General features: G+C 49.4%; 1 protein-coding gene and 1 non-coding gene across 4 annotated transcripts in view; one reads left to right on the top strand and one right to left on the bottom strand.

The window, feature by feature from the left end:
- Positions 1-5,045: 5,045 nt before the first annotated feature.
- On the bottom strand, positions 5,046-5,152 carry LOC115031888. Its single transcript, XR_003837520.1, has one exon. It is a non-coding gene; the product is annotated as a U6 spliceosomal RNA (small nuclear RNA).
- An 846-nt stretch (positions 5,153-5,998) lies between these two features.
- The window catches only part of Klhdc4 (kelch domain containing 4), a 31,289-nt gene continuing 22,831 nt past the window's right edge, over positions 5,999-14,456 (top strand). Inside the window, exons 1-4 of one of the 3 annotated variants that reach the window (XM_021170062.1) lie at positions 5,999-6,180; positions 8,284-8,375; positions 8,798-8,876; positions 9,954-10,052. In XM_021170062.1, the coding sequence (XP_021025721.1) occupies positions 6,082-6,180; positions 8,284-8,375; positions 8,798-8,876; positions 9,954-10,052 (369 nt within the window). In that variant the 5' untranslated portion in view covers positions 5,999-6,081. Of the gene's footprint in view, positions 6,181-8,283; positions 8,376-8,796; positions 8,882-9,953; positions 10,053-14,456 lie in introns of those variants that run through there. The other 2 variants (XM_021170063.2, XM_029480892.1) reach the window with 2 other exon arrangements.

Below are 14,456 nucleotides of genomic sequence, written 5' to 3'. Positions count from 1 at the left end.
GACTTACTGGCACTGGAGAGATGGCTCAGCAGTTAAGAGCACTGGCTGCTCTTCCAGAGGTCCTGTGTTCAAGTCCCAGCAACCACACGGTGGGCTCACAACCACCTGTAATGGGATCTGATGCCCTCTTCTGGTGTCTCCGAAGACAGCGACAGTGTACTCATGTACAATGAATAAATAAATAAATAAATAAATAAATAAGTCTTTAAAAAAAAAAACAAAGAGCTGGCTTTCCTGGTTGGAGAATTGGGTCTGAGGTTAAGAGATACTGTATGTCCACGCAGAGACCTGAGCTCTGTTCCCGGTCCTCTGGTGGCTCACAACTGACTGTAATCCCAGCTCCTGCAGGTCTAGTGTCCCCTTTGTCCTCCTTCAGATCTGCACTCACTTGCATACACATGCACTCACTCGCACACATGTGCACTCACTTGCTCACATGTGCACATATACATTCACTTGCACACACATGCACTCACCTGCACATGGATTTCCAGTTTGGAACTCCCAGGCTCATGAACTCTCTGCTTATCCTGCATTCTCCAGCCTGAGCTGCTGTATCCTCCCAGAGGCCAGGGCAAGCGTGTGTCCCTTCTGTTTCCCAGCAGCTGTCTGTCCCAGCTTAGCCACACGTGCACACTTCAAGCACAGGCTTGTTGTTTACAGAGAATAAGTGGATACATCGTTCCTATGGTGGGAAATTATACTATTTCCCATCTCTGGATTTGACTCAAACAAGTAGAAGATTTCAACAACAATATATAAGGACATAGGGCAGTGGTTCTCAATGTGTGGGTCACAATTCCTAGGGGAGTACATGACCCTTTCACAGTGGTGGAAAATACTTGTATGGTTAGAGGTCACCACAACATGAGGAACTGTATTCAAAGGTTGCAGCATTAGGAAGGTTGAGAAGTATGGCCATAGAAAATCCAAACAATGAGTTTCCAATCAATCAGTTATTCAACCACACAGGACACCTGCAGAAGACAGTGGCAGAATCAGCCACCCCAGGGGCACACTGAACACACTCTAACTCGCTGACACATTGGAAAGGACCAGAAGCAACAGTGTGCTCTCCTACTACAAAAGCAGAAACTAGACATAAGTAACAAAAAGACTATGGGCGATGCTGGGATGCAGGCGAGCGGAAGAGCACATGGCTAGCACCTGCCTAGCATGCACTAAATAAGACTCTAAAGAGGAAGAATTCAGCTTTCATTGTAATGCACAGCTGGATACATACTCTCCCTAAACAATTAGGAAGTGAGACATCACATCTGCTACATGGGTTCGCTTCTGCATTTCAGTCCTCTTTCCTTCTTTCCTTTCTTCTTGTTATTTTATTTTGCTTTTACACAGGGTTTCTCTGTGTATCCCTGGCTGTCCTGGAACTTGCTCTGTAAACCAGGCTGACCATGAACCCAGAGATCCACCTGCCTCTGCCTCTTGAGTGCTGGAATTAAAGACATGAACCACCATCACCCAGCTGTCACCGCCACCACCTCCTCCTCCTGTTCTTTTTAAAGATTTATTCTTGTTTTATGTGTATGAGTGCTTTGCCTGTATGCATGGCTATGCACCACGACTGCAGGTGCAGTGCCTGAGGAAGCCAGGAGAGGGCGCTAGATCCCCCGTACAGAAGTTACAGATGGTTGTGGCTCACAATGTCAGTGCTGGCTGACTGACCCAGTGAGTCAGCTCTTAACTCCTGAACCATCTCCCTATCCCTACCCACCCCCTTTCTTACTTGGTTCGTTTGGCCGATGTCTTCATATGTTTGTCTGTCTGGATAGAAGAAAGCCTGCTCTCTGGTGTGCCTCCCGTGGCCTAAAATGATGTCTCACGCTGTAGAACTTCCAGTTGATGTTAAATGAAGCGACTCAGCCTTCCAATCACATTGGTTGTTTGTGGTGAAGGTGGTTAGCAGTCAGCATCCTCTTCAAGTCCTTTGTTGTTAGTAGACTTTCCTTTCTCCTCTGAACTTCAAGTTGAAAACAGCAGAGGGCGCCCTGCCATGGACATAAAAGGGAGTCTAAAATTGACGCGTTACATTTAAGTCAATCTATTAAATTTTCAAAGATGTGAATTTTACTAAAATAGAACCCGGTACTTAATCTTTTCACTATTTTAGGATTCTGACCTCACTCTATCTGTTCTGTTCCCTTTTCTTCCTGGTAATGAACATTTCAACCTCCGGTGAATCACTGTGACATGTACCATCAAGAGCTTTTCCAATTTAGCTTCAAGATTCTTTCAGATAATGAAAGCATTAATCCCTGCAATTTCCAGATCTTTCTAAGTCTTCCACAGAGAATATGGTCTCCCTTTCACAGGCCTGAAGAGGGAATGCTGGTGTATATGAGTGTGTGTGTGTGTGTGTGTGTGTGTGTGTGTGTGTGTAAGTGGACTGATGTGATGTGCTTTGAAGGCCTGTTCCACTTTAAGTGTGGGGCTCAGAGGTTACCTAATATTTTCAGAATAGTGAGGAGGATTAGAGATGTTTTAGGTTAGAGCTTGTTAGAAACAGCGGTTTGTTGCGGCCCGCCCGCGGTCCACAACACGAACGGTTTAACTGAAAATGGCAGTTCAGGCTGAAAAGAGAGGAAACTAGACGGGGCGGAAGAAAAGAATGGAGCCAGGACAACAAGTTCTGATCTAGGCTCAATTTTACTAATTTCAGACATTCAGTTTATAAAGGAAGGGGGAGGGAACCCAATTTCCCGCCAAGTAACTCAGGGTCCAGTAGCAGGACGAACACGTGTGTGACTCCAGGCAGCAAAGGCAGGTTCCAGCAGTGGGCGTGGCAGGACGAATGAGCCGGTAGCTCCACCCTTGAGCAGGCAGGTTCCAGGCTGGGGGAAGGGAGGCCACAGCGGTTCACCTGAGCAGTGGGCAGAGCAGCCTGTTGCTACAGTGCAGAAGGGGTCTGGAGGCCCAGCTCCGGTGGCTGTCTATCTCTGATCGGGTAACTATTTTCCCCCTCTATCATTACACATGATCTGCAAGCAGTATTGGAGATCAGCAGAGCCTTCATTTGGTTCCTCTCTTCCCTCCCCTCCTCTTTTTCCTTTTGTAGAACTTTTGGGGAATTCTCTCCTCCAGGCATGATATTCCTGTCTCCATCTTGAAATCAGAACTGTTTGGCTGGGCAGTGGTGGCTCATGCCTTTAGTCCCAGCACTTGGGAGGTCGCTGAATATCTGAGTTCAAGGCTAGCCTAGTCTACAGAGAGGGTTTCAGAACAGCCAGGGATACACAGAAAAACCTGTCGTAAAAAAAAAAAAAAACCAAACAACAGCCAAAAAAAAAAAAAAAAATAGGGGAGGGAGGAAATAAATCAAAGCAGTTTTATTCTGTGTCTTTCCTAGTAATGAAAATTTTAACCTCTGGTGAATCACTGTGACCTGTATCAAGAGCTTCCCAATTTAGCTTTGAGATTCTTTCAGATAATAAAAGCATTAATCCCTGCAACTTCCAGATCTTTCTAAATCTTCCGCAGAGAATATAATTTCCCTTTCAGCCCTGAAGAAGGAACAGTGCTATATATTGAGAACAGTAGAGAATGTTAATAGCCTCTTACAACATTGGGTCTTTTCATTTTCTCCTGCAGAAGGAAGGGGCGACCACAGACTCTCACTAGAGATTCCAACCACTCCTCGCTCAGCCACCTCAGCTGCCAGGAGCTTAGTGCCAGGCTGTACAGGAGGTGGGAGGTGGCTTGGGTACCAGTGATACAATGTTTACAAATTCATCATCCACCCATGCTAGGTGAGATGTTTATGAGACATGGCTGCCTTCGAGTCACCTGTGCTCCTGTAAATCAAAACAAGCAAACAACTCAGTACTTCAACAAGCTACTGAGTCCAAGCTACTGGACTTGGTCCAAACTACTGGAATTGGAATAATTTCTTTGGTCTTTTAGATCTCTCTCTCTCTCTCTCTCTCTCTCTCTCTCTCTCTCTGTATCTATCTATCTATCTATCTATCTATCTATCTATCTATATTTTTTATGAGACAGGGTTTTCTCTGTGTGGCCTTGGCTGTCCTGGAACTCTCTTTATAGATCAGGCTGACCTTGAATTCATAGAGATCCAACTATCTCTGCTTCCTGAGTGCCAGGATTCAAGGCTGTGCTATCACTGCCCAGCTGTTTTTTGTTTGTGTGTGTGTGTGTGTGTGTTTGTATAAAATATATTTTAATCAGATTCTTTCCCCTCACCAAACTCCACCTAGATACCCTACCACCACAAACACAAACAGCAGCTTTTGGATGGTAAAAATACTTCCTGATTGGCTTTTCCTTTGGGAGATAGGGCTGTTAAGGGATGCACAGCTGAGATAACTCTACAGATAGGCTCTAGCTGAGATGAGCTTTCTGAAGACAATCTCAATTTCACCTTTGAAAAGTATGGAATGAAGTTGGGCAGTGGCACACACCTTTAATCCCATCACTCGGGAGACAGAGGCAGGCAGATCTCTGTGAGTTTGAGGCCAGCCTGTGTAAGACCCCTGAAGCTGGGCCTCCGCTCAAGTCATGGGATGAGCTGGTCAGCACCCCAGTGACCCAAGAGAAAACCATACCTGATGCAAACTGCAAGAGGTTTTATGATCAGCTAGCTGAGTCTCTCCGCCTTGCAGGGCAGGGGAGTAACAGTAGTGGGCTTTTAACAGCTAGCTGAGGAATTGGGAGGAATTGGGAGGAGTTGGGAGGAGAGTTGGCTACAGCTCCTTTCTGGCGAGGGNGGGGAGTGAGCTGCAGCCTCCTCTCCGGTGTCTATCTCCATGTCCTTGTAGGTCTTCCTACAATTATCACATCTCTGGCTGTAAGGCACAGAAACCAAAAAGGCTTTTTGCTGGCTATAGAGAACAAAGAGCTTCTTTCTGGCTGTATTTTTAGAGATCAGGGAAAACAAGCTTGGGGGACGTCCAGGGGCTTTACCTTCCAGGGAGAAATGCTCTAAGTCAGGGTCCCACACCTGCTCTACAGAGTGAGTTCCAGGGCAGCCAATGCTACACAGAGAAACCTTGTCTCCAAAAGACATAAGAAAAATAATGGAGCGCACCATGCATTTCCGTGCTATCCTTTCGCAGGGGCCATGCTAACAATCCCTGTATCGTTCAGATGTTAGCATATCTGCTGCCAACACGAGCACATTTCTTTTATCTGTTGCCATCTTGTTTGGGGTGAAAAGTTGTTTCTGTGTATCTCTTCAGGAAAAAAGGGAAACCACACAACACCATTGTTTTCCTCAAAAGCAATTTTTCTTCTTAAGAACTAGGTTTATGGAAAAATCTGGAACTGAATTGGGAGCTCCCGCCTCCTCAGAGCGTCAATGATTATTGGTTGGCCCGATCCAAGGCAGTTTCTTTAAAGGCTGTGCTTTGGCAGCGTTCCCACCGAGAAAGAAGATTATTTCCTCGTCTATGTGTTCCCTTTGCCAGTATTTTGCTTGCCCTTGTCCTTATTTTGCGCCATTCCTTGATTACAGCTCAAAGACGACACCCTCTAGGCAATGCACTCTGCTCTTTCAAAACCACGGGTCCCTCTTCCACTGTACCATTTAGGTCAAACCCGGGAGCATAATTTCCTATCACGTATCTGCCAGACCGTAAATCAAGCACCACTAGGAGTGGAGATACCCATCACCAGCCCGGGTCTCCCAATGGAAGGACATGCTGGTCCAGGGGAGCATCGCCGGCAGAAGGGCAAAGGCACTGTGGGAGAGCCAGACAGCTCCTGGCACATTTTACATGGGATAGGGAAAGGGGGCTGCCTTAATTCAGGTCAGGAATCCCTAAGTACGCGGAAATCCCTCTGTGGGATGAGGCGGTCAGCATCCCACACGCTCGCGCCTCGTTGAGAGTCACGCAGCTTGCTGGTGTGCGGGGGGGGGGAGCGGCTCCTTACTCTCGCGGCCCGAGATGGACACAAAGTACTGATGGGATCGGTTGCTCCACGGAACACCAGAGCAACGGACAGGAAGTGAGCCTCCTATAGTGCGCCGCTCGTTTCCGGCCCGGCAGAACATCATCATTCATTTGCCTCCGGTTGTCTCCCGGGCGCCGCTTCCGAACCGGCGCGATGGGCAAGAAGGGAAAGAAGGAGAAGAAGGGCCGCGGCGCGGAGAAGACGGCGGCCAAGATGGAGAAGAAGGTGTCCAAGCGCTCGCGGAAGGAGGAGGTGAGCGGGGCCTGGAGCGGCGGGCGGGGAGCGGCGTGAGACCGCGGGCCGGAGACCCGGAGGCGGGGTTGCGCCCCGGGTCCCTGGGTGGCTTCGGGCCTGCGCCGAGCCCGTGCCCCCCGGCCTCTCCTCTCTCGGGTCCCTTTGCAGTCCCGAAACTCCTCGTTTACCCGGTCGCCCTCTCTTCCATGGAAGACCAGATCTGTCCTGTTCCGTTCCGCGTGCTTACCTTACTGTGGGCAGAGTGAAGCAACGTGGTGGGGCTTAGTAGAGGAGAAGTGAAGCTGGGTGACTCCTGCTTTGTCCAGGTCTGCGTTCCGGGAGTAAAGCCGTAACGGTCCTGCGCCTGTCCCCACTCACCAGCCCCCAGCCCTAAAAGGAGAGCAGATTTTCTTCCAGCAGCCTCAGGGAGTGAGCCACGAGTAGGAGTTTGGGGGTTGTGTCTGTTGGTTTTCGAGACAGGGTTTCTCTGTCCTGGAAGTCACTCTGTTGACCAGGCTGGCCTTGAACTGAGAGAACTCCCGCTGCTTCTACCTCCCGAGTGGAGTGCTGGAATTAAAGGCGTGCCACCATCAGTAGGATTTAGTAACCAGACAAGTCACTGGAACTGCGGTGTTTCAGGACAGTTGGTTGTGACCTTCACTCATATTCTTATAGGCATTGATTATCCCAGGACCTACAGGTGGATCTGTGCCGAACTTCAGGCTAAGCACCGTGCTTGCTGTTGTCTTAGGGCTTTCTGACCCAAGAAACTATGGAGGCAGCTTTGATGGCCACGTTTAGCTCAGTGGTCTGCCAGGCACAGGACTTCCTGGGCTCCCCTCCTCATAACCTTGGAAGAGGGAACCTCAATTGAGAAAATACCTCCATAAGATTGGCCTGTGGAAGCCGGGTGGTGGTGGCGCACGCCTTTAATCCCAGCACTTGGGAGGCAGAGACAGGCGGATTTCTGAGTTCGAGGCCAGCCTGGTCTGCAAAGTGAGTTCCAGGACAGCCAGAGCTATACAGAGAAACCCTGTCTCGAAAAACCAAAAAAAAAAAAAAAAGATTGGCCTGTGGAGCTGGAGAGATGGCTCAGCTGTTAAGAGCATATGTTGCTCTTCCAGAGGATCCAGGTTTTATTCTGTGGACCCACCTGGGGGCTCACAGCTCTCTGGCCTTTGTGGGCACCAGGCACACATGCAGTCCACAGACACACATTCTGGCAAGACGCCTGCACACATGAAATAATTCATTCTAAAAAACCTGCTTCTAGGCAAATCTGTGGGGTAATTGTCCTGATTAGTGATTGGTATTGAAGATCTAACCCATATCTGGCAGGTGGCACTGGGTCGTTAAGAAAAAAGCTGAGCAAGCTACAGCAAACTAGCCAAGAAGCAGCTATCTGCCTTGGTCTCTGCTTCATCTCCTGCCCGCGGGGTTCCTGCTCTAACTTCCTTTCATGATGGAATGTAAGCTGTAAGATGAGATAAACCCTATCCTTCCCAGTTGCTTTTGATCACAGCAATAGAAAGCAAACTTGGACACCCTAGTAAACTCAGGGGAGTGGGCGCTGTGTGGGTGTGGGAAGGCTCGGTTTCAGTGCTGGCCAGGATGCTTGTTACCTTAGTGTCCAGGTCTGTGGTGACAGCTGGGACGTAGGGGCTGTCGAGTGATAGCCCGCAGGTCAGCACTGACCCTGTCATTTAGGCACTGGTCAAAAGGACTCAAGGCCTGTTCTCATGGAGCCCATATCTTAGCATGGGAATAGGAGCTGGAGACTAGTAAGCAAGAGGAATCCCAGGCATGGCTGTGTAGACAGCAAGGTAGGGTGTTGGCACAAACAGGTTGTCAGAGGGCAGTGTGGCCAGGTTGTAATCTCCTTCATAGAAAACCGTTGATTGATTGGCAGGAGAGGTGTGCATACATCTACACCTACAGAAAGCTGCCGCTGTCACATTGAGTATTTCCCGAATGTGTCAAAATCTCTTTGTTTTCAGATCCATGTTAGTACTCAGATGTGATTGGATCCTAGTCCAGTCAGTCCAATAGGACAAAAGCTGTCTGTGCCTTTGACTGAGACTGATTAGACAGTCTCACATATAGCTGCTTTTGTATCCTTAGGAAGACCTGGAGGCCCTTATAGCCCATTTCCAGACCTTGGATGCCAAAAAGACCCAGGTCACAGAGACACCATGTCCTCCACCCTCCCCACGGTAAGTGGGCAAGCTTTGTTTCTCTTTTTTGGGTTGGGGTATTTGAGACAGGGTTTCTCTGTGTAGCCCTGGCTGTCCTGGAACTGTTCTCTGTAGACAAGGCTTGTGTGAGAATTCAGAGATCTGCCAGCCTCTGCCTCCCGGGTACTAGGATTAAAGGCATGCATCCTTTAAGACCAGAGTCTGCCAGGACTGGTCAGGAAAGCCCCACGTGTAGTTAGAGCTTGCATGTCGTCCTGCGTGCTCGTTCAGTTAGTTTTAGGGGAGTGTGCCTAGTTGCAGGGCTCCTCTGTGAGCATGAACGTGGTGTTGGGCTGGAGGTTGGTCCTGTACTCTGAGGTGGGTATAGGGAAAGGAATGGGAGTCTGCTTAGCCTGGTGTCATGTTCTCTGACATTGCTCCTTTGTGGCTTTGTCTTGCAGGTTAAATGCCTCCCTGTCAGCTCATCCTGAGAAAGATGAGCTGATCCTTTTCGGAGGTGAATATTTCAATGGCCAAAAAGTAAAGTATATGTTTTTCTTTTCTCCCAACCTTTCGGGGCTCATTTGAAGTAAATTTCTTAAGTTGCTGATATAAATGTGTCTTGTCACCCCCTCTTGCGCTCCCACATGCTAAGTGTCAAGCCTGAGATGAGGTGTGCATGGCTAGTCACCAGAATCCCCTAGGGACCCACCGCAGGGACTTGACTGCTGCAGGGGTCCTGGCCTCTCTTAGTCAGCAGAGTCTGGCTGTGTTGGGCCATACGTGCATGGCGTACTGTTGCTGGGTTGCTCTTGTTGAGCCCTGTGATGCTGGGCCTCATGCTAGGCGTGCGGTCTGTGACATTGTGCCCACAGGCCAGCCTTCAGAGCTGTTTGGAATATAGAACGTGTTAGTGAAATTGGAGTCTAGAAGGAAAGGAGCCGAAAGCGTGGGATTCTCCAGTGCCTACCACAAGCTCCAGTCATCTCACTGGACAGCTTGCTTTCTGTGTTTTCACACATTTAAAACTGGCTTAAGTTCAGAGAGTGACAGGAATGCTGTGCCTGTGCAGCAGAGGCTCTCAGGCCCTGAGGAGTAAGTCGGCACATTGAGACACGACCCCTGACTTGTGGGGTCTCCTGTGTCAGCACACTGGCACTCGGCTCCTGACTTGTAAGTCCTCTGTGAGCTGAGTGTAGAGTGGGGAAAGGACGCTGTGTGGCCATGCTGTTCACCACGTCAGAGTGTTGTTCTGTGGTGGCGCAGTGCTCTTTAAGGAACAGTGGTGTGTGAGGTGGAGCCCATCCATGGGCTGAGGTTAGAATTCTGGGCCCAGGTTAAGGTAGGCTGGGCTGAGGAGGAGGAGGTTTGGTGCCTGAGGCATGCACAGTGCATCTTCCAGTTAGCATTTTTACCTGGTCATAGGTTCATTGAGACTTAAGCCTGTGGCAAGTCCGGAGCATCTGTCATGTCCTCAAAGACAGTTTTCGGGCTTGCACATGGCCTGTCTGCACTGGTATGGGGCAGTTGACAAGCTTCCTGCAGAGCGTCCTCCCTGCTGCTGTCACCTGGCTGCCTGCCTGCCATCTGTGGCATTGATCCACTTCTTTCCTGCAGACCTTCATGTATAATGAACTCTACAGCTACAGTATCAGAAAGGACACCTGGACAAAAGTTGACATCCCTGGCCCACCTCCTAGGCGCTGTGCTCATCAGGTAAGGCCAGAACTGACTGCCGTAGTCATCTGCACATGGAAGGCTGTCAATTCTTTTTTAATTAATTAACTTATTTTTATTAATTTATTTATTTTTACTCTCCAGATTTATTCCCACCCCCGATCTACCCTCTGTTCCACATCCCACACCTCCTCCCCACCCTCCTGTCTCCAGGAGGATGTCCCCACCCCCACCCCACCTGACCTCTCAACTCCCTGAGGCCTTCAGTCTCTTGAGGGCTAGGTGCATCATCTCTGAATGAACACAGACCTGGGGGTCCTCGTATCAGCTGGTGTAAGCTGCCTGATTGGTGTTCTAGTATCTGAGAGATCTCAGGGGTCCAGGTTCATTGAGACTGCTGGTCCTCCTACAGTGTCGCCCTTCTCCTCAGCTTCTTTCAGTCTTCCCTAATTGAACAACAGGAGTCAGCTGTTCATTGGGTGCAAATATCCGCATCTGATTCTTTCAGCTGCTTGTTGGGTCTTTCAGAGGGCAGTCATGCTAGGTCCCTTTTTGTGAGCCCTCCATAGCCTCAGTAATAATGTCAGGCCTTGGGACCTCCCCTTGAGATGGATACCACTTTAGGTCTGTCACTGGACCTTCTTTTCCTCAGGCTCCTCTCCATTTCCATCCCTGTAATTCTTACAGGAACAATTATGGGTCAGAGTTGTAACTGTGGAACGGCAACCCCATCCCTCACTTGATGTCCTGTCTTTCTGCTGGAGGTGGGATCTATAAGTTCCCTCTCCCCCACTGTAGGGCATTTCATCTAAGGTCCTTTCTTTTGAATTCTGAGAGTCTCTCACCTCCCAGGTCTCTGGTGCATTCTGGAGGGTGCCCCCAACCTCCTATCTTCTGAGTTTGCCTGTTTCCATTCTTTCTGCTGGCCTTCAGGGCTTCAGTCCTTTTCCCCTCAAGGCTGTCATTTCACCTGGGTCTTTGAGATAGGATCTCTGTAGCTCAGGCTAGTTTTGAACTCACGGCATCCTCTTGCCTTAAGCCTCCTGTGTGATGGAATGAGAGGCTGGAGCTGCCATCCTGGGTTCTATATCTTCCCTGGACTCCTTCCTGAGTTTCAGAGCACTAGTCTGGAGGGACGGAGCCCCTGTTCTGAATGCTGTGCTGATTGAAGGCACCGCCTTGTGTTATGAATCAGTGTACAGTAGCACCTTTTTAGGTTAGAGCATCCGGTGTGCCCCGGGGCTGGGCTGGTGCTGAGCACAGCACAGTGCAGTGTTCAGACTGGGTCAGATGGTGCTGGTTGGTTTTGTCAGCTTGACATAAGCTAAAGTCACCTGCAGAGAGGAAACCTCCTTTGAGGAAGTGTCTCCGTGTTGGTCCTGGGCAGGTGGTCCTGTGTCCTGTAAGAAAGCAGGCTGAACAAGCCGTGGGGAGAGAGGCAGTAAGCAGCATCCCTCCATGGCTCCTGCTTCCATTCCTGACTCCAGGATCTCCAAGTCTGCTCTGTTTTAGCAGGACAAGATACAGGCTACAGGGCTCATGAAGGGTAAGGAAAGAGGAGTTGCAGTTGGTTGGAGTGACAGCTGGGTTTTCACCGGCCTCTGGGTGGCAGTGAGCTGTGGATGGAAACTCACTCACTGAGTGAGTGCCTGTGAAGAAGCACCCCTGGCCAGCAGCCCAGTCCTGCTTCTGCCTCCTCTGTGTGCTGCGCGCCCTCTGGTGCTGGGATGCAGCAGTGACTCACTTGGCCTTCCCCGTTGAGGTCTCTGTTTTGTGCCTGGTTCAGTTTTGAGGGTGTTTGGCTTGGGTAGAGCTTGGGTTCCTCTGTCAGCAGAAGGGTGAGGCTGACGTCAGAGACCTGGGTTGTCTTTATGTGTATATGCATGTAGTGTGTGTATGTGCACACACACAGTGCCCACGTGCTGGCTGGCTGTGTGGATGGATGGTCTCAGTTAGGCTTTTGGACACTTACTTTCCCTGTCATATAGTGACAAGGGAATGCCAACACCTGGGAGCGCATGGCCTTGGTGGGGCTCTCCTCCTTTGCACCTATGTGGGCTGTACCAGTTGATACCTGGTCATGTGGCCATGTTCTGGTTCTGACTGACCCCGAAGGAAGGGTGGTTGCCACCAGTTTACCTGTTGTTTCGGGAATTGCTGCTCATGTGCAGCAATGTGTGTGTTTTCAAGTGCTTTTCTGTTCTGTTTTGCTTTTGCTCTTTGCTTTTGGTTCATTTCCAACCAAGTGCAGCAGTGAGGGCCCAGGGGACGTGGCCTGTGGGATGCAGAGAGTGGGATCAGACAGTGATAGGGGAAGTGGCCTGTGGGATGGAGAGGGCAGGATCAGACAGTGACAGGGGAAGTGGCCTGTGGGTTACAGAGGAAATGATCAGACAATGACAGGGGCAGTGCATATAGCCAGTCCAGCCTGAGGACTCCTTTTCCTGTGAGTGGTTTGGGTTCTGCCTCCCTAGTGCTGGGATTAAAGGCGTGCACCACCACGCCCGGCCTGTGGCTTATTTCTAATGTGTGCAGACTTAAAAAGCCTCTGGGCACTGTTTGTCTAGATGGTGAGTGGGAAGTACACACACCTTGGGTTTGGTTTCATTGTGCCCTTTGCACACAAGCTCAGCTTTCTCATGTGTATGGCCAAGCGCATGTCATGGTACATGGAGGAGTCAGAGGACAGCTCTTGGAAGTTAGTTCTCCCTCTCACTGTGGGTTCCAGGATGGCACTCAGCCATCGGGTATGCGCAGTAAGCCCTCTTACCCTCTGGGCCCTCTTACTGGCCCTGTTTCTGTTGGTGCCGGGCAACTGGGATCACTAAGTGACCAAGCTCTTCTATATTCACACCTTGGTCTACATAGTGAGTTCCAGGTTGACTAGGACTGTGTAGTGTGACCCACTGAGACGTGAAGGTGAGCCACCTCTCAGCAGTGCCAGAAACTCCCCGAGAGATGGGAGGTAGAGAGTCCCTTGGGGTTAAACAGCTCAGCACTAAATCCCAAGCGGGGAACTGCCTCCTCAGGTGGTTTTTTGTGTTGTTTTTCATTTTTTTCCAGTGTGGAGTATATTGATGTTTTTCCTATTTTTGGATAAACAAAAGACTGCCCTCTCTTCTGCCCCTGACTTACATAATGGTGGAGTGTATATTGCCAGGGGTGGAGGAGTGTATATGTATTTTTAAATTTTAATTTATATTTTGTGTGCATTGGTGTTTTGCCAGCATGTATGTCTCTGTGAGGATGTCAGCTCCCTGGAACTGGAGTTACAGTTGTGAGCTGCCATGAGTGTGCTGGGAATTGAACCTGGGTCTTCTGGAAGAGAAGCCCGTGCTTTTAACTGCTGAGCCATCTCTAGCCCAGTATATGTGTTTTTTTTTTAACTTAAAAAAATTTTTTATATCATTTATTGTGTGTGTATGTGTTTACTTTTTACTTATGTTTTTGTTTGTTTTTTTGAGATAGAGTTTTTGGGGGTAGCCCTCGCTGTCCTGGAACCTAGCTGTCTGTAGGCCAGGGTGGTTTCAAACTCAAAAAGACCTGCCTGCCTCTTTCTCCCAAGTGCTGGGATTAAAGGCGTGTGCCACCACTGCCTGGAGAGCGTGCATGCATGTATATGCATGTGTTTATCAGGTCTAGAGGTCTGAGGAAGCTTTTGAAGGGTCAGTTCTCTCCTTTGAGCACGTGGCTTCCAGAGATTGAGCTCAGCCATCGGGTTGGAGGTGAGCACCTCTCCTGCTGAGCCCCTTCCCTGCGTGTTCCTTTCCCAGTACTTCCAGTACTTGATGGCTTCCTCTGTTGCACTCTTCCTAGCTCCTCTGAGGCTCACCTCTTCAGGATTCTTCTCCCCAGAGGCAGTTGGAGCTGCAGACCCCTCTAGATACGACTGCAGCTCCCTGCATACTCCATTCTTGGGGCTTTGTGAGTTTAGATCTTTGGAGTCTAGAGGGTTCTGATGGATTCAGATGGTATTTGACCTGCGGATTACAGAACTAAGCAGTTATTTATCCTATAAATACTTGGAAAATTTTGTCCAGATACCTTTTTGTAAGGAAGGAAGTCTTCATGATTCAGACTATGGGAGGGTTACTGTGTAGCCGCTTATGATCTCTCGGTGAAAATGTGTTCTCAAGATGCATTGCCTGAAGTGAATGGCATTCAGTTCTTCCATGAACTCACTGTTGTGGAGTTTCCTGCCTGTGCTCAGTGTACCTCTTCCTTCTTGGGGCTCAGGTTTATATGACGGGGCCTACCCAACCTCCTTAGTGCTTACTTAAATGTACCTTCTTTAAGAACTGTGTTGTGGGGCTGGAGATGGCTCAGTGGTTAAGAACACCTTGATCTCGCTCTGGTCCTGGCAAGAGTCTCAGGCCTGAGGAAAGAGCCTGAAAGATCCTGACAGAATGTAAAAGGTCACAGAAGCCCTGAAATTGGCAAAAT

Source organism: Mus caroli, chromosome 8, assembly GCF_900094665.2.
Source record: "Mus caroli chromosome 8, CAROLI_EIJ_v1.1, whole genome shotgun sequence".
NCBI lineage: Eukaryota > Metazoa > Chordata > Mammalia > Rodentia > Muridae > Mus > Mus caroli.
This window is presented reverse-complemented; position numbering and strand designations above follow the sequence as displayed.